The sequence below is a fragment of the Thalassophryne amazonica genome, chromosome 3 (assembly GCF_902500255.1).
Source record: "Thalassophryne amazonica chromosome 3, fThaAma1.1, whole genome shotgun sequence".
Classification (NCBI taxonomy): Eukaryota; Metazoa; Chordata; class Actinopteri; order Batrachoidiformes; family Batrachoididae; genus Thalassophryne; species Thalassophryne amazonica.
The window spans coordinates 60,201,789-60,228,839 of record NC_047105.1 but is presented as its reverse complement, the minus strand read 5'-3'; the positions used below and the strand labels follow the sequence as shown (position 1 = coordinate 60,228,839).

Here is a 27,051-nt window from a genome sequence, read left to right as displayed (position 1 = left end):
AGTACAGAAATTATCAGGCAATAAGGTGTGGTCAAGGCAACAGGCAGGAGGTCAGGTACACAGTATGAGGCAGGTACAGTAAAATCACCAGTGTTAAATTAACACTGACAGTTGAACATATGTCAGTGTTACTTTTACACTGGTGATTTTACTGTGCAGGAACAAGAACGCAGGTACAGAGCGGGAATGAAGGCACAAGGCATGACAAACTGGTGAGGAACAAAACCATCCAGTGAGCTTATAAAACACCAGGTCTTCTTTTCCTTTCGGCTGCTCCGATTAGGGGTCGCCACAGCAGATCAATCGTTTCCATCTCGCCCTGTCCTCTGCATCTTCCTCTGTCACACCAACCACCTGCATGTCTTCCCTCAGCACATCCATAAACCACCTCTTTGGCGTCCCTCTTCTCCTCCTGCCTGGTGGCTCCATCCTCAGCATCCTTCTCCCTATATATGCTGGGTCCTTCTGCACATGTCCAAACCATCTCAATCTCGCCTCTCTGACTTTGTCTCCAAACCATCCCACCTGAGCTGTCCCGCTGATATGTTCATTCCTAATCTTGTCCATTCTCATCACTCCCAAAGAGAATCTCAACATCTTTAGCTCTGCCACTTCCAACTCTGCCTCCTGTCTTTTTGTTAGTGCCACCGTCTCTAAACCGTACAATATAGCTGGTCTCACTACTGTCTTGTAAAGTTTCCCCTTTACTCTTGCTGATATTCTTCAGTCACAAATCACTCTTGCCATCTTTCTCCACCCACTCCACCCTGCCTGCACTCTCTTCTTCACCTCTCTACCACACCCTCCATTACTTTGAACAGTTGACCCCAAATATTTAAACTCATCTACTTTCACCACCTCTGCTCCTTGTAACTGCACTATTCCACTGGGCTCCCTCCCATTCACACACATGTACTCAGTCTTGCTTCTACTGACTTTCATTCCCCTTCTCTCCAGAGCATATCTCCACCTCTGCAGACTAGACTCAACTTGCTCTCTACTCTCATTACAGATCACAATGTCACCTGCAAACATCATAGTCCATGGAGACACCTGTCTGATCTCATCCATCAACCTGTCCATCACCATTGTGAACAAAGGACTCAGAGCTGATCCTGAGCTCCACCTTGAATGAGTTTGTCATTCCTACTGCGCATCTCACCGCTGTCACATTATTCTTGTACATGTCCTGCACTACCCTAACATACTTCTCTGCCACTCCAGACTTCCTCATACAATACCACAGCTCTTCTCTTGGCACTCTATCGTAAGTTTTTTCTAAGTCCACAAACACACAATGTAACTCTTTCTGGCCTTCTCTGCACTTCAACAGTATCCTCAGAGCAAACATTGCATTTGTAGTGCTCTTTCTCTGCATGAAACCATATTGCTGCTCACAGATCTTCACCTGTTTTCTAAGCCTAGCTTCTACTACTCTTTCCCATAACTTCATGCTGTGGCTTATCAACTTTATGCCTCTGTCGCTACTGCAGCGCTGCACATCACCCTTGTTCTTGAAAATAGGAACCAGCACACTTCATCTCCACTCCTCAGGCATCCTTTCACTTTCTACGATTTTATTAAACAATCTGGTTAGAAACTCCACTGCCATCTCTCCGAGACATTTCCATGCCTCCACTGGAATGTCATTTGGACCAACTGCCTTTCCACTCTTCATCCTCTTCATAGCAGACCTCACTTCTTCCTTACCAGTCTCTTGTACTTCCTGACTTACTCTCACCACATCATCCAGCCTTTTCATTTGCTCATTTTCATCTTTCATCAGCTCTTCAAAATATTCCATCCACCTTCTCAGCACACACTCCTCACTTGTCAGCACATTACCATGTGCATCTTTTACCACCCTAACCTGCTGCACATCATTTCCAGCTCTGTCCCTTTGTCTGGCCAATCAGTACAAGTCCTTTTCTCCTTTCTTACTATTCAACTTCTTGTACAGCTCGCAATATGCCTTTTACTTTGCTTTTACCGCTTCTCTTTTCGCCTTACGTCGCATCTCCTTGTACTCCTGTCTACTTTCTTCATCTCTATGACTATCCCAAAACTTTTTCACCAACCTCTTTCTCCTTATGCTTTCCTGGACCTCTTCATTCCACCACCAAGTCTCCTTGTCTTCCTTCCACTGTCCAGATGTCACACCCAGTGCTGTCCTAGCTGTCTCCCTCACCACATCTGCAGTACTTTTCCAGTTGTCCAAAATTGCTTCCCTTCCAACCAGTGCTTCTCACCTGTTCACTAAATTTCACACAACAGTCTTCCTCCTTCAGCTTCCACCATCTGATCCTTTGTTGAACTCTCACTCTCTTCTTCTTTACCACTAAAGTCATCCTACAAACAACCATCCTATGCTGTCTAATGACACTCTCTCCTGCCACCACCTTACAGACTCTGATTTCTTTTAACTTGCATCTCCTATAAAGAATGTAGTCCACTTGTGTGCACCTTCCTCCACTCATATGTTACCCTGTGCTCCTTCCTTTTCTTAAAGTAGGTATTCACCACAGCCATTTCCATCCTTTTTCCAAAATCAACTACCATCTGTCCTCCCCATTCATATCCTTGATACCATATCTACCCATTACTTCCTCGTCACCTCTGTTCCCTTCACCAACATGCCCATTGAAGTCCGCTCCTATCACCACTCTTTCATGCTTGTGCACACTCTCCACCACCTCATCTAACACACTCCAGAAATCTTCTTTCTCCATCTCACAACCTACCTGTGGGGCATATGCACTGATGATATTCATCATCACCCCTTCAATTTCCAACTTCACACTCATCACCCCTGTCAGACACTCGCTTAACCTCCAACACACTTTTAATATACTCTTCCTTTACAATGACCCCAACACCATTTCTCTTCCTGTCCTCACCATGGTACAACTTAAACCCACTGCCGATGCTCCTGCTTTTACTTCTCTTCCACTTGGTCTCTTGCACACACAATGTGTCTAGTACTTCTCCTCTCCATCATATCAGCCAACTCTCTCACTTTACCAGTCATACTTCCATCATTCAAAGTCCCCACTCTCATTTCCAGCCTTCTAGTTTTCTTCTTACCCCTGCTGTTTGTGGAAACAGTCTCCTCCTCTTCTTTGTCATCTTCGCCCAGCAGTAGCCCAATTTCCACCGGCACCCTGTTGGGCAACAGCACCGGAAGTTGTTAGCACGGGCCTCGACCGATCCGGTATGGAAATTCGATTCTTAGTCTGCATAGTTGGGTTGGCTTGTTTTACACCAGATGCCCTTCCTGACGCAACCCTCCTCATTTATCCAGGCTTGGGTCCGGCACTCAGAATGTACTGGCTGCACACCCCATGTGGCTGAGTTTTATAAAACCCCAGGTGGTAATCAGTAAATCAGGAACAGGTGTGCATGGAAAGCACCAGAAGCAGGGCGTGGCCAGAGAGAGGGATGCACCCATCACCAAGAAAGAGACAAAAGAAACAGAGACAGAGACCCAAGCATAAAAATCCCAAGAGAATAAACAAACCAAAACCCAGATAATACAAAACTAACAAAATTCAAACTCTGACACGTACAGACTAAGAATTCCTGACTCAACCCTCTTCATTTATCTGGGCTTGGGAAAGACACTCAGTGTACTGGCTGCACGCCCCATGTGGTAATTATTACATCCTCTGGTTGTCTGTTGAACATTTGCTTTAATTCATTTACTGTCTCCTTTTCTACTCATATTTTATTCACCCCTTCACTGCCTTCTGTGCACAAAAAGCCGAATTTGTTGCATTGGTTCTACAAAGAAATGTTGATATAGGCTCAAGTTATCCTCGACACCCAACTTCATCTTTGACTGTCCTGCATCCAGTGTTCATCTGTTCTTTTAAAGAACTGCACTTCATCCATCGGTAATATGCCCACTATAACATATGAACAACAGCAATAACACGACACATTTTTGAATAGCACAAAATATTGAGAATAAATATGCTGATGGACATTCCTCCGGGAAAATATATAGTATGCAGAATAAAGTTTAACACTACTAGTGGTGGACGAGCAGATAGCAGTCAGGCAGTTAACACTAGACAGAATTGTTATTATGCATCTGTTCCGAGGGATAATTAATAAATTAAGGCACTTCCTTTGAATACACTGACCTTCAAACAATGGGCAGAAATACCTCCAGCAGGTGATGCATCCTTGCGATGTATACTGCCCCATGGCAGTCTCCAGGAGGAACATTGGAATACCACAAGAAAGCAGAAACAGCACATATGGAACCAGGAAAGCACCTGAGAGAAATAAACAATGTTTCACTCAAAACAAAACTACTCTCTTTACAGTATAAATATGTTAATCATGAAATAATGCTGTGTACAGTTTCTACTTCTTTTTTACTAATAGCCCAATTTCATAGCCTTAAGCGTGTCCATATCATGAATGCTTGGTCTTGTTGGATTTGTGATAATCTACTGAATCTACTGGTACCTTATTTCCCATGTAACAATAAGAAATGTACTCCAAACCTGGATTAATGTTTTTAGTCACATAGCACTACTATTATTCTCAACACTACTGTACATGTTTATCTAGTTTTTAGGGATTCACAACTGTATATTAAATTAAGACACAGACATGGTCAATAAGGTTATAAAGGCCAGCATGTAACAAATAAACCTTTGACCCCAGAACAACACCGATGGTGGTTGACAGAGTTTATTCTGTCTACCAGACAATGGAACAGACAGAATATACACCAGTGAAAGTATGTACAATGGAGCTGTCAAGTTCAAAACAGATGGAGAGGATGGTCAAGGTCACAGTTGATGGATCGGTACAACAGTACACAGGCTTTTACAAATGGCTGATTATTCAAAAGACACTGGAGAACTTTTCTCATATGGCTACCATGTTTGACTTTGTTCCTTCAAAAAAAAAAAAAAAAAAATTAGTATGTCATCAACATACACAAAGACAAAAACACTGAACCTGTCCTGTAAGACATCATTCATAAGGTTTTGGAAGACTGCTGTAGCATTGGAAATTCCAGATGGCATAACTAAGTACTCACTTGGCATGTTAAAGGGAGTCTTTCATTGGTCCCCTTCCTTTATACGTACCAAATGATACACATTTGTCTGGTCTACTTTGGTAAATACTTTTGCTTCTTGTGATAACTCCAAAGAAGAGGAAATAAGTGGCAAGGGTATCTGTTTTTGATCTAGATGTAATATAAGTCCTTGTAATCAATACAGGGATGAAGAGGCCAATTCCTGTTTTCAGCAATAAAAACTCTGCTCCATCAGGTGATGAGGATGGGCAAATGATACCAGCAAAGTGCCCCTCCTGGATACATTTTTTCATCACCTGGAGCTTGGGTCCTGAGAGGGAGTACAGTGGTCCTTGTGGTGGTTTTGCCGCTGGGAGGAGGTCAATGGCAGAGTCGTTGGATCTGTGAGGCACCAAACAGGCTGCACACGTCTTACTAAACAACTCTTTCAGGTCCCAATAATCCTGGGAAATATTGTGAGATCTGGTGACTGAGTTTCCAGCTGCTGAAGAGTATCCTGAGGTGACAGTTTTAATAAAAATTAACTTACACCTAGTGGACCAGTTGCTAATGGTCCCTACTGACCACTCTATGATTGGGTTGTGGACCCATAACTAGGGGTAACTAAGAACTACAGGATATAGTGGTGACACAATTATACAAAATTGCACAAATTCTGAATGGTTACCCAGCATGATGAAATGAATGGATGACATCCAGTGAGAAACTATCACCAGCAGCTATCTATCCAGAGCATTTGCTTGCAGAGGTTCTTCTAGGGGCTCCAGGGGCATATTGAGTTGTAGGGCTAGGTTTTTCTCCATTAAAATTTCATCCATTCCAGAAATGATGACAACGGCAATTTCAATTGAACCAGAGAGTGCATGGAGAATCACAGGCATGATGAGTCAAGGAGTGAAGAGCTTAGTGGAGGTGCAAAGGTGTTCTGTTTTCTCATGAGCCTGGTCTTTTTAATGGACAACTGGCAATATAATGTCCTGAGGGCAGGGCTGGACTGGGGAAATTTTTCAGGCCGGGCATTTTTAACCAAGACAAGGCCACCACCAGGTATCGAAGGGGAAAAAATTAAGCCTGCTGTGACAGTGTGGTTTTTTTTTTTTTTTTTTTGGTCCCTTAACCGATCAATGTGCACCAGGAGACACATACATTTTAACACTATAAGAAGCATTATGAAAAGTTCTCCCGAAATACAGTTATCATAGGCTTATCAAAAGTACGATCTATTGACAGTAGGTCACATTACTTTTTAGCAGTGGTGTCAAAAGTACAGGCATTTGTTACTTAAGTAGAAGTATAGATACTGCAGTTTAAAAACACTGGTAAAAGTTGAAGTATCAACTTGACCTCTTTACTCAAGTAAAAGTGAAAAAGTATGTACTCCAAAACCTACTTAAAGTATAAAAGTATAAAGTAACCTTTAAAAAAGAAAAAGAAAAAAAAAGGTAGATGCCACTATATGAATTGAAAGCTTAATTTAAAAACTGATTCGTTCTACATGTGGCCCAAGACCAACAACCCAAAATTACCCCCCAACACTACCTGTACGAAAATGTTTCAATTCTAGAAGCTCTGAAATGCAATCTGGGACTATTCCAGACAAACTGCAGTGAGTGCAGCATCCATTTAGTGAAGAAAAAAAAAACTTTCCTTATTCAAATTCATTCCAGTAGTATTCTGCTCTTACAAGGATGCAGCAGTTTTCTAGTTTGGCATATAGTTCTGGAGGAAATCACTGAAGAAATTAACACATTGAAAATATGGTTTGACTGAAACAAATTGTCATTAAATAAGACAGGGATATAGTGGAGGTGTAAGAGTCACTAGGTGTTCACAGGAAACATTTATGTATGTATGTATGTATTTATTTATGTATGTTCATTGTTAGTTGCTTTTATATTTTCTGTTGTGTTTCTATTCAGGTTCTTTTTGCCTCTTTCTCGAAAATTGTATATAATAATCATTAGATTATTAATATATAAACAAAAATATATTTAAGAAATATTACATTTTGAAAACAAATGCACCCGAACGTGATGAGAGCTGCTTAATGCTAACTTTTAACATTGAAAATGCCATAGACATGCTAACGCGTTAGCGTCGCTCCTCCCGTTTTTAAGTTATGAAATACATATATCGACTGTTTCAGAAGACCATAACAGGTCGGTTTAACATAGAAAAGGTAAATAATACTCACAGAAGTATGCTCTTTAGGGTTTTAGCAGGGGAAAATTAAGCGAAAGAAAGAAAGAATAAACAAAGCAATAGGTCGAAGCATTGCTTCAATCTGCGAACCACTGCTTGGATTGGTTCACAGCAAAGCCGTGCTGCAGAAAAGTTGATTACAGGCGCACATGACGTGAAAAATATATATATAAACATTAAACTGAAGCCAAGAGTAACGAGGCTGTTTGTTTTAAAAATGTAAGGAATAGAAAGTACAGATACTTGTGTGAAAATGTAATGAGTAGAAGTCAGAAGTAGGCAGAAAAATAAGTAAAGGAGTAAAGTATAGATACCTAAAAAGTGTACTTAAGTACAGTAACGAAGTATTTGTACTTCGTTACTTGACACCTCTGCTTTTTAGACATAATAAGATGCCATTTCATTCAGCCTTGTTACTTAAATTTAGAAATAGAAATTATATAAAAACATTTGTTATAGAAATACTGTAGGCTATACTATAAATAATATATCATTACTTGTGTGATACAATTCATCATATAAAGCAAGAAATGACTGGATGACTGGACCAATGACAGGATACAAAGGTTGAACTTTTGAAACTGCAATACACAAAAAGGCCACAAGATGGAGAAAGTTGTCTATCTCACTACAAGCTACAAGTAACATCAATGATTTCTTTTATTACCAATTTGTGTTGCTAATCAACTTAGAGAATGACTCTCAATTTAAAGTAAAATGTTAGGTATGTGAAATTATGCCAGGACTTGGGAAAATACATTTTAGACAGGGACGCCGTTATACCACGCCACCACACCGCACACTGTGCAAAACAGCATACTTCGTATGACCGACGCACGGCCGTCACACAAATAGAATAAAGAAACATCCAGGCGGTGACAGCATGGTAGCTAGCCATGCACACCATTTGCACAGGTTACATTGCTAGGCTAGGTTACGTGACTGGCAGAGTTAGCACGAACGAAAATAATATCCAACCTTAATTCATATCTGAGTGACCCAGTTAGACAGCACTTTACTTCGGACCAGAAGATCAGAATGTCTCTCTCACACACAGATGTCTGATTTATGAACAAGTTAGGTTGCTGTTCATCAATTAATAGCTGAAGTTAACCTTCACTTACCGTCATGGCCGTAGTGGTCCCCGCCTCACTTTATAGTCACCCTTTCTTGACTTCAATGAAAATATATACTTGTTTTATAAAAAGTAAAATAAAGACCTCTTTCTTGACCTCATATTTAACTGTTGACAGCACTGTAACAGTAAAACTTGTCATTTCTAACCTACATTGTTAATAAATGTAACTATTAAATTCTTTCTAACATTTTTCTAACATTTAAATTTTCTCTAAACATTTTACTTGTCGAAATTATTATTAAGTAGTATTAGTAGTTGTAGTAAAAAAAAGGCTTCAAAACTGGACCTTTAATCTAGGGGTGTTGTGAGGGGGGACATCCTTGCCCCACGCCCCCATTCCATCTGGATTCGCCCCTGCTTTGGCGTTTGAGCACAAAGAATGGATAACATTTATTTATGCAGAAAACATGACCAGATTTACAGGTCAGAAAGTTTTATTGCGTTTTCACATCATGTGGTCCTAAGAAAGAGAGTTTAGGTGCATTTGAGTGGAAAATAGTGTTAGTTGTTGACGCGTCGCGGAGGATCAGCTGTTTTAACGTGCAGATACGGAGCGGCTCAGCTCAGCTCTAAATAAAGGAGGAAAAAAGCATAAAAATGTCTTTGTAAAGCTCAGTGCAGGTGTGCTGTTATCACTGCGCTTTAAGAGGTGAGGACGAGTCGTAGCTGCTACAAAAACAAACAAACAAAAAAAAAAACGCGGATGAAAAGTTCACAGCTCACTTTACTTCGTAAAAAAAAAAAAAAAAAATCCACAGGCCAGTAGGCCGTCAGGCCACCGGGCAAATGCCCGGTGTGCAATATATCAGTCCAGCGGTGGCCTGAGGGCCCACAATATACGAACAGACCCATTCTCACCCATCACTGTAGTCCCTGTGGTGTTAGCCAAGACCATCCAATCTGCATTAGCTTTTCAGGTGTGGATGCTGGAACTGGCACACACAGCTTTGATGGTGAGATATATGCAAGAGGTGAATGGTGACAAGATGGCTGCTGAGGAGCAGGCACACAATTTGGTAGGTGCTGGGTGTGTGCCCAAAAACCTCTAAAAACATCAAAAGTCCTCGGATTTTGCCATCAACGTGTCTGTTTATTATCTTCATTTTGTTCTATCTGCTCCTGAGTTTAACATGTTCCCGGAAAAGGGAAAATGAAACATTCTGCCCAGCCAAACAGAGTCAACATCTCTTCACAAGGCTGCTGGATTATAGCCATGCTAGGCCACCACCAGGTAACAAAGATCAATCTGACAGTTCTAGATCATTTCTTGGAATTGTTCGATTCAATTTATTTTCATTTATACAACTCCTGGCAAAAATTATGGAATCACCGGCCTCGGAGGATGTTCATTCAGTTGTTTAATTTTGTTGAAAAAAAGCAGATCACAGACATGACACAAAACTAAAGTCATTTCAAATGGCAACTTTCTGGCTTTAAGAAACACTATAAGAAATCAAGAAAAAAAAATTGTGGCAGTCAGTAACGGTTACTTTTTTAGACCAAGCAGAGGGAAAAAAATATGGAATCACTCAATTCTGAGGAAAAAATTATGGAATCATGAAAAACAAAAGAACGCTCCAACACATCACTAGTATTTTGTTGCACCACCTCTGGCTTTTATAACAGCTTGCAGTCTCTGAGGCATGGACTTAATGAGTGACAAACAGTACTCTTCATCAGTCTGGCTCCAACTTTCTCTGATTGCTGTTGCCAGATCAGCTTTGCAGGTTGGAGCCTTGTCATGGACCATTTTCTTCAACTTCCACCAAAGATTTTCAATTGGATTAAGATCCGGACTATTTGCAGGCCATGACATTGACCCTATGTGTCTTTTTGCAAGGAATGTTTTCACAGTTTTTGCTCTATGGCAAGATACATTATCATCTTGAAAAATTAGTTCATCATCCCCAAACATCCTTTCAATTGATGGGATAAGAAAAGTGTCCAAAATAATCAACGTAAACTTGTGCATTTATTGATGATGTAATGACAGCCATCTCCCCAGTGCCTTTACCTGACATGCAGCCCCATACCATCAATGACTGTGAAAATTTACATATTCTCTTCAGGCAGTCATCTTTATAAATCTCATTGGAACGGCACCAAACAAAAGTTCCAGCATCATCACCTTGCCCAATGCAGATTTGAGATTCATCACTGAATATGACTTTCATCCAGTCATCCACAGTCCACAATTGCTTTTCCTTAGCCCATTGTAACCTTGTTTTTTTTCTGTTTAGGTGTTAATGATGGCTTTCGTTTAGCTTTTCTGTATGTAAATCCCATTTCCTTTAGGCGGTTTCTTACAGTTCAGTCACAGACGTTGACTCCAGTTTCCTCCCATTCGTTCCTCATTTGTTTTGTTGTGCATTTTCGATTTTTGAGACATATTGCTTTAAGTTTTTTGTCTTGACGCTTTGATGTCTTCCTTGGTCTACCAGTATGTTTGCCTTTAACAACCTTCCCATGTTGTTTGTATTTGGTCCAGAGTTTAGACACAGCTGACTGTGAACAACCAACATCTTTTGCAACATTGCGTGATGATTTACCCTCTTTTAAGAGTTTGATAATCCTCTCCTTTGTTTCAATTGACATCTCTCATGTTGGAGCCATGATTCATGTCAGTCCACTTGGTGCAACAGCTCTCCAAGGTGTGATCACTCATTTTTAGATGCAGACTAACGAGCAGATCTGATTTGATGCAGGTGTTAGTTTTGGGGATGAAAATTTACAGGGTGATTCCATAATTTATTCCTCAGAATTGAGTGAGTCAATATTTTTTCCCTCTGCTTGGTCTAAAAAAGTAACCGTTAATGTCTGCCACAATTTTTTTTTTCTTGATTTGTTATAGTGTTTCTTAAAGCCAGAAAGTTGCCATTTGAAATGACTTTAGTTTTGTGTCATGTCTGTGATCTGCTTTTTTTCTACAAAATTAAACAACTGAATGAACATCCTCCGAGGCCGGTGATTCCATCATTTTTGCCAGGGGTTGAGTTGCCTCAAGACGCTTCACACTAGTAAGGTCTTACCTTATTAACCCCCAGAGCTGCAGTGGTAAGGAAAAACTCCCTCTGAGGAAGAAACCTCAAGCAGACCAGACTCAAAGGGGTGACCCTCTGCTTGGGCCATGCTACGGACATAAATTACAGAACAATTCACAAAACGAATATACTGGAAAATACGTTTATACGTCTTTTGGAGTCATTTGACTTAACTCAGTCTGTGGATAAACGTTCACATAGAGATGGACATCGTTTGGATTTAATTATTTCCCAAGGGCTCTCTGTATCACTGGTTGAAATTTCTGAAATCCCCATCTCAGATCATTTCCCTATTATTTTTAATGTTCTTGCACCTCCACCTGCAAGCAAGCCTCCTGTCCTGGGTTCCTGTTGGCGCATTATTACCTCTTCTACAGTTGGAGAGTTTACTGCTGCATTTGTGGATTCTAACTTTTTTGCTTCTAATGGAGATACTTATCCTGAATGCCCAGAGAGTCTTCTGTCATCCTTCTATGCTGTGTGCACTGGGATTCTGGATATCATCACTCCTCTTCAGCGCAGATCCACCAGGACTAAGGCTGATCCTTGGCTAAATGACACAACCCGAGCCCTAAGTCAGCGTCGCAGACAGGCTGAGTGTTGTTGGAAAAAAGACAGATTGCACGTATCACTGGAGATACTGAGAGATAGTCTCGCCCAGTTCCAGAGGGCTGTGAAAGAGGCTAAATCTGAATTTCTCTCTAAAATTATTTTTACAAGTGGACACTGCCCTCGTGTTTTGTTTAACATAATTAATTCGGTTGTGAACCCACACATCTCTCCTCTGGCTGATGCCACCGTTTCCATTTGCAAGGACTTTCTGCACTTTATTGTTGATAAAGTGAACTGTGTAAGAGCGCTGAGCAGCTGCAGCATTAGCCAAAGCCAGCCTGAGATGGCTTTGCATTCTGCCGTGTTTGACCACTTTGAACTGATCTCCCTTACGTCCCTCACTGATATTGTTAACAAAATGAGACCTACAAACTGCCCTTTGGATGTTTTTCCAACTAGATTGTTGAAAGAGGTGCTCACCACCGTTGGGCCATCCCTCTTGGTTTTAATAAACACTTGTCTTAGCTCAGGGTGTGTCCCAAACTCTTTTAAACATGCAATAGTGAGACCACTTCTTAAAAAGCCAAATCTGGATAAAAATGTTCTGTCCAATTTTAGACCTGTTTCTAATCTGCCTTTTATCTCAAAGGTCCTTGAGAAAATTGTTTCTACACAGCTGCAATTGTTTTTAGAAAGTAACTCTGTTTTTGACAAGTTTCAGTCTGGCTTCAGATCAAGACACAGCACTGAATCTGCACTTTTAAAAGTACACAATGACATTGCTCTGTCCGTTGATACCAAGTGCCCTGTTATTTTAGTAATGTTGGATTTGACAGCAGCATTCGATACGGTCGACCATTCTATTCTTTTATCACGACTTGACCAGTGTGTTGGTATTCATGGTACACCACTGAAATGGTTTAAATCGTACCTAGCCAACCAAACTTTTTCTGTAATGATCGATGATTTATCTTCCTCCGTTGCGCCTTTGTTTTGCGGTGTGCCTCAAGGCTCGATTCTTGGCCATTTATTATTTTTATTGTACATATTGCCACTGGGATCTATTGTAGCCAGGCACAATCTTGCTTTTCACTGTTATGCAGATGATCTACAGATTTATTTGCCTGTGATCCCGAACACAGCAGGCGCTCTTCAAGCCCTCATCAACTGTACTGCAGATATAAAGTTATGGCTAGGTCAAAATTTTCTCTTTTTTTTAATGAGGAGAAGACAGAATGTATTTTATTTTAACCACCTGCCTGCTAAACTGAAAGCCACTGTAAAAAACCTCGGGGTCACCTTTGACAGTGGCTTCAGATTTGATAAGCAGATTGATAGTGTGTATCTAATATTTATCTAATAGAACACAATTTGTTCATGTAAATGGGGAATCTTCTTCACAGACTAAGGTTAATTATGGAGTTCCACAAGGTTCTGTGCTAGGACCAATTTTATTCACTTTATACATGTTTCCCTTAGGCAGTATTATTAGACGGCATTGCTTAAATTTTCATTGTTACGCAGATGATACTCAGCTTTATCTATCCATGAAGCCAGAGGACACACACCAATTAGCTAAACTGCAGGATTGTCTTACAGACATAAAGACATGGATGACCTCTAATTTCCTGCTTTTAAACTCAGATAAAACTGAAGTTATTGTACTTGGCCCCACAAATCTTAGAAACATGGTGTCTAACCAGATCCTTACTCTGGATGGCATTACCCTGACCTCTAGTAATACTGTGAGAAATCTTGGAGTCATTTTTGATCAGGATATGTCATTCAATGCACATACTAAACAAATATGTAGGACTGCTTTTTTGCATTTGCGCAATATCTCTAAAATTAGAAAGGTCTTGTCTCAGAGTGATGCTGAAAAACTAATTCATGCATTTATTTCCTCTAGGCTGGACTATTGTAATTCATTATTATCAGGTTGTCCTAAAAGTTCCCTGAAAAGCCTTCAGTTAATTCAAAATGCTGCAGCTAGAGTACTGGCAGGGACTAGAAGGAGAGAGCATATCTCACCCATATTGGCCTCTCTTCATTGGCTTCCTGTTAATTCTAGAATAGAATTTAAAATTCTTCTTCTTACTTATAAGGTTTTGAATAATCAGGTCCCATCTTATCTTAGGGACTGTTGTGAAAGTGACGTGACACGGACCCACAACAGGGGGCGGTAATGAACGGACAATGGATAAGCCAAAAGTAACAATTTAATGTTGTGAATCGCACAACGACGTACAGACAATAACAATATGGTGGACTGTCAATCATATACCAGGTGACGTGTGGGCAGGCTCGACGATAGAAGACGCCTGGCGAGAGAAGAGCTGGATCCCCACACAGCTTCCACCACCAACGGAGCCGCCAAGCCCTGCGCCCCAGGTGGCCGCTGTCTTCAGCAGTCAGACCCGGTACTGCTGGCAGAAAACAGAGACAGTCCTGATGAGTGTGAGTTCGCACACTCAGTACTCCCACAGTCAGTGTTCAGTAAAGGAGGGAGAACCTCCACCTCCAATCACACACTCGTGCAGCTCCTGTTTAACCACTTATCTTGGTTTGGGGTGTGAGGCGAAGCCGTCGCTGATCACACCAAACGCCAATCCCACAGATAAGGCAGAACACCACAGGATAACGGCTGCAAAAGAAGTTCAGGTTATCACTCAATGATTTGAGTCAGCAGAGAAAGTTACCTGAATGGTAGCTGATTTCTCGGCGGGGAGGTGGAGTTGCAGTCCGGCCTTTATGGTGGTGGTGATGAGTAGTGGATGAGTGACAGCTGGTACGGATGATGAGTGACAGCTGTCACTCCTGGTTGCTCCGACACCCTCTCGTGCTTGAAGCCCACACTTCAAGCAGGGCGCCATCTTGTGGTGGTGGACCAGCAGTACCTCCTCTTCAGCGGCCCACACAACAGGGACCTCATAGTACCATATCACCCCAATAGAGCGCTTCGCTCTCAGACTGCAGGCTTACTTGTAGTTCCTAGGGTTTGTAAGAGTAGAATGGGAGGCAGAGCCTTCAGCTTTCAGGCTCCTCTCCTGTGGAACCAGCTCCCAATTCAGATCAGGGAGACAGACACCCTCTCTACTTTTAAGATTAGGCTTAAAACTTTCCTTTTTGCTACAGTTTATAGTTAGGGCTGGATCAGGTGACCCTGAACCATCCCTTAGTTATGCTGCTATAGACTTAGACTGCTGAGGGGTTCCCATGATGCACTGAGTGTTTCTTTCTCTTTTTGCTCTGTATGCACCACTCTGCATTTAATCATTAGTGATTGATCTCTGCTCCCCTCCACAGCATGTCTTTTTCCTGGTTCTCTCCCTCAGCCCCAACCAGTCCCAGCAGAAGACTGCCCCTCCCTGATCCTGGTTCTGCTGGAGGTTTCTTCCTGTTAAAAGGGAGTTTTTCCTTCCCACTGTTGGCAAGTGCTTGCTCACAGGGGGTCGTTTTGACCGTTGGGGTTTTTCCATAATTATTATATGGCCTTGCCTTACAATATAAAGCGCCTTGGGGCAACTGTTTGTTGTGATTTGGCGCTATATAAATAAAATTGATTTGATTTGATAGTGTGGTCAGGACCAGTTTTTATCAGTTGCGTCTCTTGGCAAAGGTTAAACCTTTTTTAAACCGTGCAGACCTGGAGAAAACCATTCACACTTTTATCAGCTCATCAGTAGTCCAATCTAGAAGAGATAAATGCATGGATCAGCGTCTCAGCATCAGCTATAGACAGAATGGGATGAATCTTCGCTATATTTTGCAGGTGGAAGAAAGCAGGCCTCGTAATATTTCTAATATGGAGGTCAAAGGACAATATAGGATCAAAAATTACCCCAAGGTTCCTCACTTTGTCAGTGTGATGTATGACACATGAGCCTAAGCTAAGCGTTAACTGGTCAAATTGATGCCGATGTCTCACTGGACCAAAAACCATCATTTCAGTCTTATCAGAGTTTAAAAGTAGGAAGTTTCTAGACATCCAACTTCTCACTGACGCAAGACAATCTTCCAAGGATTTTATGTGAATGAGATTACCAGTAGTTATCAGCATGTATAAATGAGTATCATCAGCATAGCAGTGAAAGCTTATCCCAAAATGCCACAATATGTGCCCAAGGGGTGCTATAATATACATATGTCGCGGACATGAACGAGTGGAGCTCGTCAGCATCTCACCATGTCATTTAAGTTCTCCAGACTTTAATTTGAGTAAATGCTTCAGTCGACCCCCACCTTTAAGCATTTTCCTTATTTTGCCTTTCAGCTTCTGGAGGGGTTCTGCCCCCATACTCTCCACCTTTAAGCATTTTTCTTTTTTTGCTTTTCAGCTGACCCCCCTTCATTACAGCCCTCTTAACCCCCTGCCACTTTAAGCATTTTTTATAATGTAGATGTAAATTAATATTCAAAGTTTTCAGCTAGTTGATAGTAGGGCTGTACTATATGGCCAAATTATCGTATTTCAATATTGTCATATAAATGTCACTTATATACATGCTGTCCATATTCTTGAGCCACTTAGGTATGTAGGGAGAATTCCCATGGGAAAAAAAGCTTTTCAACCTACCATCCCTGGTTCTCAAGACCAGGCACCTAAGTGGCTGTACTCTTTATTTTTTTTTTTTTTTGATATTTAGGTGTACCTTAGTAAACACTAGTAGAGTTCCATCTAAGATTTGGAATGTATAATAGAAGATACGCGTATACCTTACCAAATTTTCATATCAATATGATATGACACAAAGTGCAGCAACAGTGAAAATTAAACATTCTTAAACAAAACGGTAATAATGCCACACTCATTTTGCACTCATCATAAGGTTAGGATACTGTGCCCTCCAAAAGTATTGGAACACTTGGAATATCACACATTTTAATTTGTTTATGCCATTTTAAATACAAGAAATACAAAAAAAAAATAAAAAAAATAAAGAATTCAAATTTCTAAAATTATCTTCCTCAAACTCAAAAGAAATCTCTAAAACCTGTAAATAATAATCAGTTTTATTGCCAGTTTTCTTTTGACAAGTCAGGGGATGGAAACATGAACATTTCCAAATTATTGAATATGTCTTGGACTTTATGTACATCAATTATGAAGAAATACAAAAGTTTCTTTCACCAAAACATCAAATCTAGGCTTTCATCTCAAATGTACCTTCTGTCAAATTGTAGCTGAACAAATTGAAATGTGTGAAATACCAAGTGTTCCAATACTTTGAGGGCAATTGAGAAACACTGAGGAGCAGCATCTTACATCTCATATATAGTGCAACAGATAAGAGAATTTTTAGAGTGGAATCCTGCGAATTGTGTTTCAAACATCAAATTTAGCACAAATAATCCATAGACATTAGCTCTTTTAAAAAAAACTGATTGGCCACTTGAATTTTCAATAGGCAGCCAGATATGGGCCAGTTGAAAAATTAGACAGGGGTCTAAATAAGGGGTGGGCAACTTGTTCCAGAAAGGGCCAAGAGGGTGCAGGTTTTCTTTGCAGCCACTGACTCCACCAGGTGATTTCACTGATTAATATCACTTTGAGCGGATGGAATCATTTAATCAGTAGTAGTAGTGGAGGTCTGTATAATACAGTCATCTTGGTGGATGCAGATTGAACGAGGACACAGGTGATGGGTCTGTACACAGGAGGACAGTCCAGCATCAAACAGTGTCCATGAGGAAAGCAGCAAGGAAGTAATACAGTTAAACAAGCAGAAGGTCGGTCAGCAGCTAGCAAATATTACAATTTAATAGATCAGGAAACAGCAGGCAAAGCTCAGGAAACACATAGAGGCAGCATAGGTCACCAACTAGGGTTGGGCATCGAGAGCCGGCTCTTTTCGAGAATCATTAAGAAAGGGATCCACTGACATCAATAGCCTTTTTGCTTAACGATTCCCTTATTGGTTCTTCAGAGCGGCCGTTGTTTTTGAGGGTGTTTGTCAGGAAAATGATCATTTCTCTACATTGATTGCAGATGGTGCAGCGGGTCTGTAATTGACTGCTTCTGCAGCGGCTGTGCTTGAAGCAATGAAGCAGACTCTGACCCGCTGCTTCGTTGATTCTGTGCTTTGCTGCTTTTCAGAAGCGGAAAGTCCACTTCTTGAACCCCTCTCAAAGCCATTAAAATATATCAATTGTGAGTCACTTTTGTGTGGATTAAAGTCACTAACTGGAACTCTTAAATAGACTGCATTTATATAGCGCTTTTCCATCTGACGCTCAAAGCACTTTACACATCAGTGCCTCACATTCATGCCGATGCCAGGCTGCTGCCATGAAAGGCGCCCACTACACATCAAGAGCAACTAGAGGATTAAGGACCTTGCCCAAGGACCCTTAGTGATTTTCCAGTCAGGCTGGGATTTGAACTGAGGATCCTCTGGTCTCAAGCCCAACGCTTAATCATGAGACCATCACCTCCCCTAAACTAACTGGGACTCTTGTCTTGCTGCGGGCAACAAACAGAAATCGTCTTCCGTTCCGTTTACACAGTTCCAAACGCTGCACTGGTCTCTGCTGAGTCAAGTTTGAAACACAGAGGCCGGTTGGAATAACTTCAAAGCGAATCACCGTTTTAAATCAAATGACACCTTTTTCCAAATGTTAAAAATACAGAAAATGAACAAAAACATTTTTTTTCTCCCAAAATGAGATGTCATCCGTGTTTTATGAATTACATCCTGACGTGCAGCACAGCTGGCTGAACTCAGCTCAGAGGCTATGGAGTTATACCCTGGCAAAAATTATGGAATCATGAAAAACAAAAGAACCAGATCAGCTTTGCAGGTTGGAGCCTTGTCATGGACCATTTTCTTCAACTTCCACCAAAGATTTTCAATTGGATTAAGATCCGGACTATTTGCAGGCCATGACATTGACGCTATGTGTCTTTTTGCAAGGAATTTTTCACAGTTTTTGCTCTATGGCAAGATGCATTATCATCTTGAAAAATGATTTCATCATCCCCAAACATCCTTTCAATTGATGGGATAAGAAAAGTGTCCAAAATGTCAACGTAAACTTGTGCATTTATTGATGATGTAATGACAGCCATCTCCCCAGTGCCTTTACCTGACATGCAGCCCCATATCATCAATGACTGTGGAAATTTACATGTTCTCTTCAGGCAGTCATCTTTCTAAATCTCATTGGAACGGCACCAAACAAGAGTTACAGCATCATCACCTTGCCCAATGCAGATTCGAGATTCATCACTGAATATGACTTTCATTCAGTCATCCACAGTCCACGATTGCTTTTCCTTAGCCCATTGTAACCTTGTTTTTTTCTGTTTAGGTGTTAATGATGGCTTTTGTTTAGCTTTTCTGTATGTAAATCCCATTTGCTTTAGGCGGTTTCTTACAGTTCGGTCACAGACGTTGACTCCAGTTTCCTCCCATTCGTTCCTCATTTGTTTTGTTGTGCATTTTTTCGATTTTTGAGACATATTGCTTTAAGTTTTCTGTCTTGATGCTTTGATGTCTTCCTTGGTCTACCAGTATGTTTGCCTTTAACAACTTTCCCATGTTGTTTGTATTTGGTCCAGAGTTTAGACACAGCTGACTGTGAACAACCAACATCTTTTGCAACATTGCTTGATGATTTACCCTCTTTTATGAGTTTGATAATCCTCTCCTTTCTTTCAATTGACATCTCTCATGTTGGAGCCATGATTCATGTCAGTCCACTTGGGGCAACAGCTCTCCAAGGTGTGATCACTCCTTTTTAGATGCAGACTAACGAGCAGATCTGATTTGATGCAGGTGTTAGTTTTGGGGATGAAAATTTACAGGGTGATTCCATAATTTATTCCTCAGAACTGAGTGAGTCCATATTTTTTTTCCCTCTGCTTGGTCTAAAAAAGTAACCGTTACTGACTGCCACAGTTATTTTCCCTGATTTCTTATAGTGTTTCTTAAAGCCAGAAAGTTGCCATTTGAAATGACTTTAGTTTTGTGTCATGTCTGTGATCTGCTTTTTTTCTACAAAATTAAACAACTGAATGAACATCCTCCGAGGCCGGTGATTCCATAATTATTGCCAGGGGTTGTATTTGTGCCATCTGAAAGTAAATGCTTTTGACAAAAACTACAGATTTTGTTTACTTCTGTTTATGTCCAGAGATCAAGGATCCAGTGACAAATTTCATATTTATTTACTTTAAGACTCAATAAAATATTGACATAGAAAACCTGTAAAAGCCAACTTTTAGTACACAGAAAATTGACAGGAGGTATTATATATTATATAAGGGCATCAATAAGGAATCGGATCGATAACGGCATTGATAGATAAAATCTTATCAATACCCATCCCTATCACCAACTGTGGATGAAACATGGGAAAAGAACACAAAAAAGCAGGCATGATACCACAACAATCTGGCACTAAAAATGTCAAAATAAGACCACAAAGAATAACAGAGGAGAATTCACAACGAGAGCGCCTGGAGACTGCAGCAAACATTATGAGAATGTTATCAAGAATCCCAATAGCAAAATATCAACTCCACACACTGAAGTCAGAGATATTCAGTACTTTGCCAGCTGCCAAGACCTTTTATTATTAAATTTTAAATAAAAATAATCCTAACCCAAAATTACTGTTTTTTTTTTTTTCTTGTTCTTCTTCTCTTTCTTCTTTTTTGGCTACTCCTGTAAGGGGTCACCGTAGCAGCTTACCCTTTTCAATATCACTCTGTCATCTGCATGTTCCTCTGTCAATCAGCCACCAGCATGTTCTCTCTCAAACTAACACACAATCATGTGCCTAGTTGCGCACCCTGATACGTCTGAACCAGCTCAATCTCACTTCATTGACTTTGTCTTCAAACCGTTCTATACCTGTGCTGTCCCTTTGATATGTTCACTCCTCCTGTACATCCTCATCACTCCCAATGAAAATGGCAGCATCTTCAATCCTGCCTCCTGTCTTTTTGTTAGTGCCAGCGGCTGTAAGCTGTACAACATAGCTGACTCACTGCTATTTTTTAAACTCTGCTGTTCACTTTTTCAGATATCCTTCTGTGATGGTGATTGAAAAGTTTTGAGCCTGATCCAGAAAAATTAGGGTGTGGTTCTCCATCTATTGCATTCTGAGAAACCAACTTTTCTCTTAAGAATGTGTGAAATTTTGACTCACTGGGTGAAATGTAGACATAATATTTCAGTGAAGTGAGTCAGGGTGTGTCACATTGGCAAAATGGATAAAGCTGTTGGGTGTGCTGTGATTCAGTGTGTCATGACAAAAGCAATGTCTCCAAAGGAGATTCATGAGGACATGGCAATGACATGAGAGGAGGATACCCCATCTTATGCTACAGTTAAAGGCTGGTCAGCCAAATTCAAGAGGGGCAGAACAAGCGTCAAAGATGGAGCAAGTTCAAGAAGACCCAGAAGTGGCACCACAACTGATATGATCCAAAAGATCCATGATATGGTCCTTGCTGACAGAAGAGTAAGTGAGCGTCCCATAGCCAGTACTGTAGGCATTTCCCAGGAGAGAGTTGGTTCGGTTCTGATGAAGAAACTGGGAATGACAAAATTTTCAACACGGTGGACCCCAACGCTTCTTGTGGTCAATCACAAATACATGATGTTGCAGATGTCCAGGGAGAATCTTCAGCTTTTTGAGACAGAATACCTTCATGCAACAATTTGTGACCATGGATGATACCTGAGTCCATCACTTAAAACCAGAGTCCAAACAACGGTCGAAGCAATGGAAACATGAGTTCTCCACTATCAAAGAAAGCCAAAGCTGTCTCATCTGCCAGAAAGGTCATGGCCTCTGTCTTCTGAGATTCTGAGGACAACATAATGGTGAACTATCTCCAGAAGGGAGAGACCATCAATGAGGCCTATTATGCATTCTTTTTGTAACAACTGTGGGAGAAAATAAAGCAGAAGCTGCATGGAATGCTCTGACGAGGTGTTCTGTTTCACCAGGGCAATTCACCACTCCACACATTGGTCATCGAAATGGCTGCCATTTATGAATATGGGTTCAAACTTGTTCTGCACCCACCTTATTCCCCTGATTTGGCTCCGTCAGACTTCAATCGGTTTCCAAACATGAAAAGGCATCTTGCTGTATAATACTAATAATGATGTCATATCTGTAGTGGATGACTTCCTCGAGCTCCAGAATAAGACCTTCTGTGAGAACAGTATTCAGCCACTGCAGCAATGCTGGAGAAAATGTGTGGACTTACATCGGAATTATGTTGAAAATAAAGCATTACATTAATTCATTTGTGGTGTTTCTCCAGGTTACACTGGAGTTGTATCAGGAAGGGCATCCGGCGTAAAACGTGTGCCAAATACCAATGTGGATCTGGCTGTATCCACTGTGGTGACCCCGAACAAAATGGGAGCAGCCGCCTTGGACAATAACAACAACATTAATTCAGTTGTGGTTTCTTCTTTGTTGGGCTCAAAACTTTTCAATCACTCCATCTCAGAAATCACTCCTGCCACCTTTCTCCACCCACTACATCCTCACTGCACTTTCTTTGGCTAGTTGATCCCAGATGTTTAAACTCATCTACCTTCAATATCTCTACTCTTGCAGCCACTCTGTTTCATTGGCTCCCTCACACACACACACACACACACACACACACACACACACACACACACACACACACTCCACATTGTTCCTACTGACTTTCATTCACTTTCTCTCCAGAGCGTATCCCCACTTCTCCAGACTCAACCTGCTCTCTATTCTCTCTACACATCACAATGTCATATGCAAATATCACAGTCCACAGAACTCCTGTCTGATCTGAAAGAAAATTTAAGCAATGAAAACGTCCCTTAAATTTTTCAAAAAGGTATTTTGCCAAAATGAGTGCTGTAGTATAACAAGCAGGAGATTATTGTTGTGTTCAGTGTATTTGGTAAACACCACACCTTGTACCAATGAATTTATTTGAATACTTTTCTGGTGTCTCTTTTCATTTTTGTAGACGGTCCCTACGCTTCCGTTTCTCAGCAGCCTGATCTTTCAGATCAGTGTTATTTTTTCAGCTCAGAATAAGGTTGTAGCTCGTTGTCTACCTTCCTGAGGTTAGAAACTAGTGTTGTTTTTCTACATTAGTTTCTCAAGATTTATTGAGCTGTGAACTCAGTGACTATCTTTCTAACTTTGCCGGAGTCTCCAGGGAAGGTTTCTTTTCCTCCCTGAGTTTGACACCTGCATACCGCCTCAGTCAAATTCCCCACCTGCCGCTGTCCCTGTAGCAGGTCACGCCCGGGGAGGGGGGGTGGAAACCAGAAGCAAGACCCTACTCAGGGCTTAACACTCCGCCTTACCGGCTGTAGTGACCCCCCCCCCCCCCCCCAAAAAAAAAACACTTTTTTTTGCGGAGATAGGGTTACTGATCAAGACTTCCTAAAGTAATTCATCTGTAAACTGAAAAAAAAAAAAAAAAAAAAAAATATATATATATATATATATATATATATATATATATATCATAGATCATGAATGATGTTCCCATTTTGCAACTTAAGATTTGCGAAACCTGTGTTCACATTTCGTGAGAAATTTTTTCAGTAGTCATGTTTTGCAATTAACGGTTTGTGGATAATTCACGACTTGCAGCTGATTCACATTTGCGAGGGTTAACATGTTCCAATTTTGGTAAAAACAAAAAAAGTCATGCAAATTATTGGTTGTGCGAATAGGATTGTCATGCAGCCATCTGTGATGGGTTATTTTTTGGTGTTTGTTCAGGTCTGTTCCCCTTTTTAGTCTGTTAAGTTATATTTCTTTGTTTTATTTGTGTTAACAGTCCTTCAGGTTTCATTTGATTTTTGCAGTTCCTTTCTCTGATGTGTTCAGGTTATAACTTGGGGGTCAAGTGTTGTATTTCTCTTTACATGGAAGTCTGTTCTCTGCTGCACTCTGGTGTTCTCCTTTTGTCAGTACATGTACTGGTGTAATCAATACAGGCGTGCCACATTAGTTCAGCTGGTTATTTATGGTCACATTTTGAGTTGGTCTTTGCTGGTCCATTGCTTGTTGCTCATGCTTCTCATGTTGTGGTGGTATGTATATTTTCGATCTTTGAAATTCTTTAAGTTTATTTGTTTGTTGATATATTCAGGTAATTCCCTGTGGCTCTAAGCATATTTGGCTTTTGTTTGTACTTTGTTTTGCTGTTTTTTCCCCTCACCCTGTGTTCAGGATTATTTGTATTTTAGTTATAACTTTCCTCACTCTTGCTGTTTTTGAAAGCTCACCCCTATTTGGATAAAGCCTGTTTTTGTTCAATCCTTTCACTCTCCTGCTGAGTTTTTGATATTACACCCTTAATGGGATAAAGACTGTATTTTTGTTAATCTTCTTGCTCACCTGCTGTGAGTTAGATACCACACCCCTTTTGGACATAGCCCTGTTTTTGTTGAAGCCTTACCCACTCCCGTTTTTGTATATTGGGCTCACTGACTGTGTATTAAAACTTTTTTGAACTCACCTCCTGTGTTTTGGCTGGCTTGCATTGGGTTCTAGTTTGTTAAATACCTGGCTCTGAATCCTGACAGAATGGACCAGCTAAGCCAGAACCCAGCAGGCAGCTCTCTTTACTTGTCTAAGCTTAAGGCTGTTTTTTTTTTTCTGAATGTAATCATTTGTTTAATTATTGTTGCTGCTACACCCCAAGCCAAAAAACTGTTTTGTTTTTTTTTTTTGTGGTTTTTTTTTTTGATCAAGCACTGGATCTGGTGGTGCAGAATAGATGGATTGTGGATTTATTTACAGACTTTGCACTTGTAGGGGCATTGTTTGAGAGGGGGAAACTTCCTGATTGGGTGAGGAGCCAGAGGACTATATCAGCTCAGGAGCTAAACTCACATGACTCAGAAACTTTACTGTTCACTCCTCCCATTACCACACCCTCCATAACTACCTCTCACCACCAAGCTCAGCCTTCCAGCAGCCTTAGGCCAACAGTCACACCTCCCAGGGTCTTCAGTGCAGTTCAGTCCCGTCATCAACACCAGGGCCTTCCACAATATTGCACTCAGTAGCACAGGCCAGTTCTCCACGGGTTTCGCTCAAGCCTGAGATGAGTTGTCTGAATATTGATCCTGCAGGTACTTTCCCAGACTTCCTAGTGTCTGAAAGGTTTTGTGAACAATTCTCCTTCTGCTACAATTCCTTCCATGGTACAAACTATAAGAACCTGAAGAAGCGATACCTGGCTACTGCCCATCTGGTGGTTAGTTCCCACAGTTGGGCAGTGACGGTGCTCCCTGAACTCTCTTCTGTGAAAAAGTCTCGGAAAGCGTTAACCCCCCAGACTGGGCCCGGGATCCCAAAGCATTTTATTGTAAGATTAGCTGCCAGGTGTCATCCATGCCCAAAGTGCCTCCAGTTACTCCACACAGTCACTTCACTCGCCTTGGCTTCATCTTCAGTCACGCCAACCCAGTCCTGTCTCCAGCGCACAACGTCAACCGATGTCATCAGCTTGAGCAGGGGTCCTCTGATGAGGAAGAGGAGCCACACTAAGGCTGTCAGAGGAGACTTGTAGGGGGGACCCACAATGGCCACCGCCCTTCTCATCTCTTCCTCTGAGCCATCTCAGAAGGAGAAGGGTGGTTCTCTTGCGGAGCAGTCTCTAGGCTCCAGGGTGAGGACCACGTGTAATGACTGTGACTTTCTTTACAGGTCTCTCAGTGAGCCCAGCAGTTCCGATGAGGAAGCAAGGAACTCACATGCTACCTCCAGTGATGTCACAGTGGGGAATCCCATCTCAACCCCTGAGGATGTCATGGAGGAATGAGCCGTCCCTCCTCCAGCTAGCTTCTTTGATCCTGCAGTAACATGTATTGCCACGGGGCTTCAACCTCTCACAGCTGAAGATTTTTTTTGAAAAAACAGACATGGTATCTTCTAAGCCAGAGTATGGTGGTCATGTAGTGACGTAACAGTGACCTAAGCAGTTCCAAAGACAAATTTGAGGGAAGTAATAGTAATCACTCAGGATCCTGCTGTCTGCAGAATACAGACCTGGGGGCAGGCCTAGACAAACAGAAGTGTCTACTACATCTCAGGATCCCGCTCATACCATTCCCAGTCTGTCGCAATATTGATTCTCCTGATGATGCAGATTGGTCTGACATTTCCCAAGACCCCAAGGGTAACGGTTCCAATCAGTCAAAATGTCGATCCTTCTGATGATTCCGATTGCACCAGGTCCAATCTCAGTCTGATGATTGGTTCTTGTGACACTACAGTAAGGTCTACACTGTAAAAAAAATATTCAGAAATTTTGTGGTGAATAACTGAATCATAACAGTAAAAATCTGTAAATCTCCAGAACAGTTTGATAGTGTTTATATAACACTGAATCACTGTAATTACATTAATCAGCAAAAACTGTTTTTTTTTTACTTTTTTCTCTTGAAAAGATAAATTTCCCTACTCTTGCAGTTTTTTTTAATGGAAAAATGCCGTAATATGTATAACATTCAATACTGTGAATTTGCATTTATTTCTTAAAGAATACAGTATTTCACAGTTAAATGTACATACTGTTGTGCTGATCACAGAAACATGCTGTGATATTTATAACAAGTAACATGACAATTTTTGCATTTATTTCACACACTATTACTTTTGTGTTAATAAAAGGCATATGCTTTAATATTTCTGACAGCTTTATGTCAAGCTAAAAATCTAATGTTAAATACACTGTTATGCTGATAATGGAAAATGCTGTTATATTTTTAACAGGTCACACTACAGTTTTTACATTCATTTCTCGTAAAGAATGCTGTTTGTAACTACTATTGTACTATTCGACTATACCATTGTGCTGATGAGATTACTATGTAAATTTTCCAAGTAAAACAATTTTTTTTAAAGGTTAAAACTATTTTTTTTTTCACAGTATAAAATGGAACGATGTACATTTTTTAGCCGTAAAATCAACAGTATCAATAGTAAATGAAAATGTTTTACTGTAACTTTACGGTAGTGTTTCGGCAACCACAGCTGCCGGAGGTTTACCGTTAAAAACAGGTTTTTTG

At 40.8% G+C, this 27,051-nt stretch overlaps 1 protein-coding gene across 2 annotated transcripts in view; it reads right to left on the bottom strand.

Moving 5' to 3' along the window:
* Nucleotides 1-27,051, bottom strand: part of slc6a11a (solute carrier family 6 member 11a) — a 147,785-nt gene that overhangs the window by 95,836 nt on the left and 24,898 nt on the right. For both annotated transcript variants that reach the window (XM_034166446.1, XM_034166445.1), the window contains exon 2: nucleotides 4,146-4,280. In XM_034166446.1, coding sequence (XP_034022337.1) covers nucleotides 4,146-4,280 — 135 coding nt within the window. The remainder of the gene's footprint in view (nucleotides 1-4,145; nucleotides 4,281-27,051) is intronic.